Raw genomic sequence first — 8,252 nt, forward strand, 5'->3', positions numbered from 1 at the left:
AGCAATGTATGTGGAAAGGTATTTTTAACACGGGATTAGCTTCATGCTTTGTTTTCTCATATGACCAGAATGATATGATTTCTATTCTCGAGTCTGGTATGTTGTTTTATTCATTTTTATGGTAAGGCACTTTCATGAAATAAATTAAAATTTACGTGCGGGAATGTACTTTCATATATAGTTTTCTTTCCCTCTTTTTTTTTCATATTTTTTATTTTTTAGTCTAGTAGTCTAGTGGCTAGAAATTAGTTGAGTGTTTGAGGTTCAAACCCCGGCTCCTGCATAATACATGCGATGTTCCTACCAACTGAGTTAAGCTTACGGATACTACATTTTTTTTTTATTTATTTAACAAATGGTACTTTCATAGTTGTTTTGCATAACATTTGTTTTCTTTTTGCTACCAAGAAGTAAAAAAAAAAGGATATTATTTGAATTTAATTATATATGCAAAATTGATTTTCTTACTAGATCACATATATGTCACTTTTTGAAATAATTTTGTGCTAAATAAAAGCTAGCTTGTTTATTTCCATAAGGATTTTTCCAAGTCTTGGTATTTATTTATTAATGGCATTTTTTGGTAGTTAGTATGGTTATCATTGGAAAGTTGAATATAAATTCTTTTGTATATTGGTTATTTTACCCATTAATAAAATATTCTTTATTTGTCTATGTGAGCATATCTAAGTCGATAAGGATATTGCATTATATATTTACGACCCGGAGTTCGAACCACTTATTTATTTTAAATGTGAAATTCTAGCAACTAGGCTATTTATTTTTTGAAAAAACGCAAACAAAAAAATTATTTACTTAAAGAAAACAAAAATCAGGTCATGTACAATAGTTTTGGAGTCTAATTAAGTACAAAACTCAAGGGGAGTGTATGAATTTGAATTACATTACATTCTATTGTAAATGTCACATACTCATATCAATGATTTAATTTTATTTTTGTTATGGTATCTCAACAATTTTGATATTGGAAAGACAACTATTGTGTGATCAAGGAGATAAAATAAAATGAGGCCTAAAGTCATATAGTGTTGACCGAATAAAATACGTTTGAGAGTTAAGAAGATTAATCCTTAAGAGAGGTAGTAGTTAATAAAAGTTACCCTAAGAGGGGGCTTTGCTGTTGAAGAGATTTAAATTTAACGAACTAAAGATATATAGGAAAGGCAATAGGGTAAGGTAATTTCTCTTTGGATTGTGTTAAAGTAAATGTCTTTTTTCTCACATATAATCCACGTACCTGTCAAATGGGCTAATCTAGTTTGATCCATTTTATTTTTTTTTAAGTTTCATTAATCATTTTATTTTTATGTCATTTTGATTTATCAATTTCCCATATATAATTGACTACAACCGTAACTTTTTTACATTAGCATTGAATATCAATTAAACTTAATTAATTTTAGTCTTTCAAGTGAATAAACTTAATAATTTATATACTTATAAAAGTGTTAGCTAAATTTTATATGTAGTTAAATATAATTTTAATCATAATTTTTAAATATTTTTATTCTAAACTCAATGGGCTAATCCGTCCTATCCAATTTTTATACGAATAGAATCGATAAGATTTAATTGACAGTTTTTACAGCTGAGTTCATAAAAAAATGTGGGTTAATGGACTAATCCATCGGACCCGATTCGTTCAATTTTGACAGCTCTATACGAAAAATAGTAATTTCTACAATAAATCAAGATTCATATGTTTCTTTGAACTCTCTTGTTGACAACTTGTTTTGACCGTGAACCTAAATTAAAGGTATATTCACTCGAGAAGTATATGAGAGATGACCCTTCACCGTGAATCTTGGGCTTTTGTTTTCGGCCTTCTAGGTATATTCTCTTACCGATTATTCTTACTCTTTGATTAGTCATTACTCATTACTTATTACCACATTTCTATTTATTTATTTATCACACTTAAATTAAAGAAAACGGACATTTTTCTTTTTTATGCATTGACAACTCATCTTATCACCCTTCTTCTAATAAAAAAAATTTGAACACCCTTTAACACACTGCTAAAAACTAGAATTAACAACAAAAATATAGGTGGAAAAAAAATAGATTCCACCTTTAATTTATTATTCCTTAAAAATTCTCATTCAACTAGTACAAGAAAATTATTAATATACGTATTTTTATAAGAAAAAATATTGATAATTTATTTTTATTAGGTTAATATGTTTCTCATTTATCATGGTTTAAACTCGAATCCTTCAACTCATTCTATCCTTGATTACCATGTATGTACTATGTACTATGCTAACATAACATATATGTGTATTTCTAGGCAATGTCATCTCCGTTATGGTCTTCCTCGCTCCATTGTAAGAGATTAGCAATATGTTTGATGAACTTTACTTAATTTTTTTTTGGTACATATACTTTATTTAATTAATTACACTATATATTAATTAGTATTTGGATGCAGGCCAACATTTTATCAAATCTACAAGAAAAAATCTACCGAAGGTTTTCAGTCAGTTCCTTATGTTGTTGCATTGCTAAGTGCAATGCTTTGGATATATTATGCACTTGTCAAAAATGAAGATAGCATCTTTCTCCTCACAATTAATTCATTTGGACTTGTGGTAGAATCCATTTATCTTGCAATCTTCCTAGTTTATGCCTCAAATAAAGCCAGGGTATCTATTCAAAACTTTTGTTATTTTTATTTATAATAAAGCTAAATTTCACTTTTTGGCCCTTTAATTTTCACAAAATTACAATTTTGGCCACTTAACTTTCATAATAGCATAATTTTTGGCCCCTAATTTTAGCTTCTTTTGCAAAATGATGACCCCCACTAATTTTAATCAAGTCAACGCACACGTAGACAATCACTCATATATGTCACGTCAGCATGTCTTGTCAAGTTAACATACATGGCAAAAAATGTTGATGTGGCATGTGAGTCACTGTCTCCGTGTGCATTGACTTGGTCAAAATCGATGGAGAGTCGACCTTTTGCAAAAGAAGCTAAAGTTAGGGAGCAAAATGTGCTATTATGAAAGTCAAGAACCAAATTCACAATTTTGTGAAAGTTAGGGGCTAAAAATACAATTTTACCTTATGATAATTACTTTTCTTATTTAAAAACTGTTCATTTTGTTTAATGTGAAGCTTTCAACCATCAAGCTTATTCTCTTGTTAAATGTTTTTGGATTTGGAGCAATGCTTGTTTCATCCCTCTGCTTAGCAACAGGATCAAAACGTCTTTCAATTATAGGATGGATTTGTCTAGTTTTCAACATAACCGTGTTTGCTTCTCCTCTCTGCATTATTGTGAGAATTTAACATCATTCCTAACTATTTATGTTTTTGCCTTTTTATCTATTTATTTAATTTAATGTCTAATTCATTTTTCCAATAATACTACCCTTATTTTTAAATATAAAAGTTGGACATAATAAAAACTACACTGTAACAACAATGAATTGGTCTAAGTGAAAAAGATCTTGGACTTGAAGTCAAGAGTTTGATCTTTAACTTGTGTGCAAGGAGAAAATTCGATTGGAAAAAAAGAACACACATTATGTGACCCATAGGTTCTCCAATCTGAAGGAGAGTAGTCCGTTATACTATGGTAGAAACTTTGTATCAATAACATTGTAAAGAAGAAAAAAAAAAAAAACATAATATTGTTTAGGTCAATTTCTAAAATATTTGTATTGCATGTTTAATTTTTAGCTTTCCCCCATTATGTGCAGAGACACGTAATAAAGACCAAAAGTGTGACATACATGCCGCTTAGTTTGTCCTTCTTTTTGAGCTTAAATGCTATCACGTGGTTCTTCTATGGTTATCTCCTCAAGGACTATTACATTGCTGTAAGTTTATTCTATATGCTTTTACCAAATTACCAAATTCATATTGTTTAATATTATACCTAACAAATGTTTTACTTCATAAGACAAGTTTGGTTAAGATTAAAATGAATTCATTATACATTTCCATTTTGATGATATGCAGCTCCCAAATACGCTTGGATTTTTATTTGGCATAATTCAAATGGTGATGTATTTGATATATAGAAACGCCACAAAAGTGGTACTAAAGGAGCCAACAAAGTTACATGAACAAAATGGTCATATTAATATCAATATTGATGTTCTGAAGATCATTGACACAGTGGTGCTTTCTGATCCAAATCAAGTGGACAATAGTGCTGCTCTGCCTGTATCAACTACTTGTGAGGATCCAAATATGATGGAAAATAAGTAAAAAACATTGTGAGGATATTTTTGTTTGATTAATGTATTATTGTTTTCATGAGTGAGTAGTAATTATGTATGTATGTATGTAACTGTAATAAGGGGGGGCACATGAATGAGTTGTACTCTCTCCTTATTAGACAGTTATTGTGTGGATTTGGTTCTGCCGGCAAAATATAAATTAATTTTTATTGATTTTTATTTCTTAAATGATTTTACTTTAAAAGTGATTTATATTTGTACGTATAAAAGTGAGTCGAACAATAAATTTAAGTGTAAAAATTATATTTAAAATCAAAAGTTACAAATCATATTGCTTATCAAAAAAAAAAAAAGTTACAAATCATATAAATAAGTGATATATATATATATATATATATATATATATATATATATATATATATATATATATATATATATATATATATATATATATATATATCCCAAAAGCGTCGAAATGAGATGACATAAGCATTTTCTATGACTTAACTAATGTCATGAGTTCAATTCATGACTTGAACATGCAGCAGCATTATAATTCTTAAGGAGAGTTTACTATTTATTTGAGTCTACGAGACTCGAAAAACTAATCGCATGTGGAGATATCTGATTTTTTTAAAAAAAAAAGTGGCATATAAATAGAGAGTGGAAGCTTATTTTATGATGTCATGGAGAATTAAAGATATAAAGGACATCCTAAAAAGTGAAATTGTATATCTTGATGACGGCAGCGTGAAAAATCAATGTCTAATTGAAAAATAACCTGACACTATGATTATAAGGCACCAACTCGGTTTTGATTTTCCTTCTATTCATCTAAAGCAAAAGTATTAATAATAAATATATATAATCCAATGATTTGAAATCACCAAATCTCAGGATTAGAACGCCAAAATCATGATTAATTGACTCTTAATAATAGAGGACAGGACTAGTAGTTTTCATTCAAATCAAAGTCAAAATAAAGGGAAGTGTATATGAAACGTAAGGCCAATAATGAAAATGGTATCCGGTCAAAATCTCTCCTAGCTCCTGTTTTCTAATTAGTGAGAGATGCAATATATTTTACGCTGAAACCGTTAGAGTCTTGTATGGCGGTGATAATAGGGTTTAGTGGTCTTGATGGGATATGAGTTTGTTTTTGCCTTCTTTTCTTGATTTCTTCTCTCTTTCTCTTTTGGTCATCCGGTGTTTTGAGGTTGGTGCCTCTCAGTCTAGTCTGAGGACACCTTAGAAATCTACTAGTTCATTGTATTTTTCTTTTCGCCGGAGACTTAGTACTACAATATTTTGTGGATTCTCTCACTTTCTCTCCTTATTATATATATTTATATTTGTCATTAACAACGTAAGGCCAATAATGCAGCAGCCATATGTTTTTTATTTTTTGGATGATTAGGGATCCGGTATAATTTGAGTCATCTCACTTATATAGTTTTAATATTCACTTTTTCATCTAACATGAAACTCTTATTATTAAAACAATTTATAGTGAACCAATTTGATTTTACCCATTTTTTATAAACACTTTTGGCTTTTCTATTTATTTATTTTTTTTTAAGTAGTTTAATAGTTAGAATTTCACCTTTTAAGTGAGGCTTTTCTATTTTACTATACCAATTTTAGACTTGTGTATATATTTTTTTTCAACATGGACAATGAGGTATTGCGTATTTTGGCAGCTGTCTTTGGTTAGTTATAGGTACACATTGGTACACTATACTGAATTGACCACCAATCATGTAGTAATTGACATACAATGCAATTATAATCAAAATAAAAGGAACTATTATTGAACTCTTTTCATATGTTCACTTCTTCTAGAGGAAAAGGGATATCATATTTTCTCAATAATGTCAAATTTGTATAATCAAACAAGGTATTTTGGACCACCACACGATGTTTCATGTTGTGAACAAAAGAAGAAAAATGTGATTTTTTTTTTTTCACTATCCTATCTTTCTCATAATCAAATCTTCGTGGGGTTTGTAAATTTGATTTTGTGTATGGTTTTAGGTTTTAGTAAGATGTCGCGTTCTAATCAAGATATACCAAAAAAAAAATATATGAGTGAGTTTGTTCCAAATGTCTAGCTATCAAATAATGAGGTTTAATCAATTTGGAGTGAAGATAAATCCAATAATTAATTAAGAGCATTAGAAGAGGAGGAAAATGGAAGAATAAGAAGCACTAACATAACGTGAAACAAAAGAATGGGCCACTCAAGACAAGATAAGCATTTTAAGGCTATACGTAAATGAGTGAACCAAATGTTATTCTTAAAAGTTGCTAATGATTGTTTTGAAAGAAAGCACCATGCTCATGCAATGCATATGTTACGTGCGTTGTTTGATTAGGTTAGTTAAGTTCTCAATCGTATAATCAAATGTGCCAGCATGCATAGAGAGATAAGGGTGATGTAATACACCACTTGTTTAGTCGATTTTAAATCACCACAAACACCGTATATGTTAATATCATATCTATCAATTTTAAGTCAATCTTCTCCAAATATTTTATGTGTTTTCATTCATATGTCAATATGTGAAAATGGTACATTGATTGTTCATTGAACTAGGCAAGGGGCAGCCACTAATTTGGTCCTCAATTTTTTTTTTTTTTTAAGTGGCTAATCTTGATTCTATAGTCTATGCCAATGATTGCCTCATTGTGTTGTCTTTGATAGTATACTATGTTACTAGTATGAATATGGTTCTAATTTGATTTGATATTTCAGTGACTATGGCTACACCATTTTTTTTTTCTTTTCTTTTTGTGACTATGGCTACACCAAGTGTCATTTAGTATTAACTTTGTGTTGACCCCTTGCTTAGCTCATATAGTTTAAAAATCAATCATATCTTAATCTTATACCATTCTTTTTTTTTTCCTATAAGCAAATATCTTACCATTCTTGCTCCTACCTTTTCTTGACATTTATTCCCCTGTTTGTAACATTTTTCTTCCACTTGACTTATATAGATTAAATAAATCAATTACTCAATTGACCAAAATGATTTTTTTGCGTCGTTAATCCATATAATGCTATTACTTGATAACATTTTTTAAAAATTAGCATAATGTTGGTACAAAGTTTCTACTGCCAACTTACTTGACAATCTAATGAAGGTTACTTATTTCTTAAATCTTGATTTAATACATATGGACATATGGTCGACATGCACTGATGCACATGCCCCCTATCGTATCAAGCAAATAAAATATTGCAGATATGGACACGACGCACTAACAATGGTCCTTGATGACTATTCCACGATTATAATTTATTTGATTAACCAAAACTTTTTAAACAGGTATTTCTCAAAAGATAACATGTTCTCAAGTATTTCATTATTAATTACGAGTTTGTTTTTACTATGCATTATCATCACACCCGTATCTTTGTAAATTTCCTTATATCCTTCAACAGAATAAATTAAATTAATACATAATAAAAAGAAGAAAAAAAAATTAAGAATTTATTAATAGTACTGTGTGTGTATGTGAACCCTAGAAAACGTTACAAGTCAAACTTTTCCTAAAATAAAGCAAGTGATCATAATTAAAAATTGTTTGAAACAGCACTCTTTAAGTGCAAGAAAGCTACACTTGTCGAGTAGTGGTGACTCGAGTAATATGAATGCCAAACTTGGGACTTCTGGTTCAACGTTGAAAAAAAGATGTCAAGTGACATTTGTTATGGAAAGCTGGAAAAAGCCTTTGTCTATAACAAATTCAAGTTTTTTCATCAATCACTCGATGAAAAGTTTTCCAAAAGTTGATTCTAAGATTTAAACACCTAATGTTATTAATAGAATTAATTCGTTTGGAGTTACACTTCACTTTCACTAACTATATCCTGACTAAAAAATCTTGATGAATTATACAAAAGAAATAAAACGTGACAATCACAAACACTGTATCCTGTTTTATGGTGAATTCTAAGGTGAGGGTTCTCTTAAGTCCCTCATCGGTGTACCACTCAAATTGACCCTTAGATTAAGAAAGTCTACGTGA

At 29.4% G+C, this 8,252-nt stretch overlaps 1 protein-coding gene across 2 annotated transcripts; it reads left to right on the top strand.

The window, feature by feature from the left end:
• Window positions 1-4,436, top strand: LOC123917996 (bidirectional sugar transporter SWEET14-like). 2 transcript variants are annotated; one of them, XM_045969923.1, is made up of 7 exons: window positions 1-96; window positions 1,778-1,851; window positions 2,312-2,348; window positions 2,453-2,666; window positions 3,145-3,306; window positions 3,732-3,851; window positions 3,994-4,436. In XM_045969923.1, exons 2-7 carry the CDS (start codon window positions 1,806-1,808, stop codon window positions 4,243-4,245), a joined length of 831 nt encoding a protein of 276 aa, XP_045825879.1. In that variant the 5' UTR covers window positions 1-96; window positions 1,778-1,805; the 3' UTR covers window positions 4,246-4,436. The 2 variants fall into 2 exon arrangements, with proteins under 2 accessions (XP_045825879.1, XP_045825880.1); XM_045969924.1 differs by having other exon boundaries at window positions 27-121.
• Window positions 4,437-8,252: the final 3,816 nt, after the last annotated feature.

This window comes from Trifolium pratense, linkage group LG3 (assembly GCF_020283565.1).
Source record: "Trifolium pratense cultivar HEN17-A07 linkage group LG3, ARS_RC_1.1, whole genome shotgun sequence".
Lineage (NCBI taxonomy): Eukaryota > Viridiplantae > Streptophyta > Magnoliopsida > Fabales > Fabaceae > Trifolium > Trifolium pratense.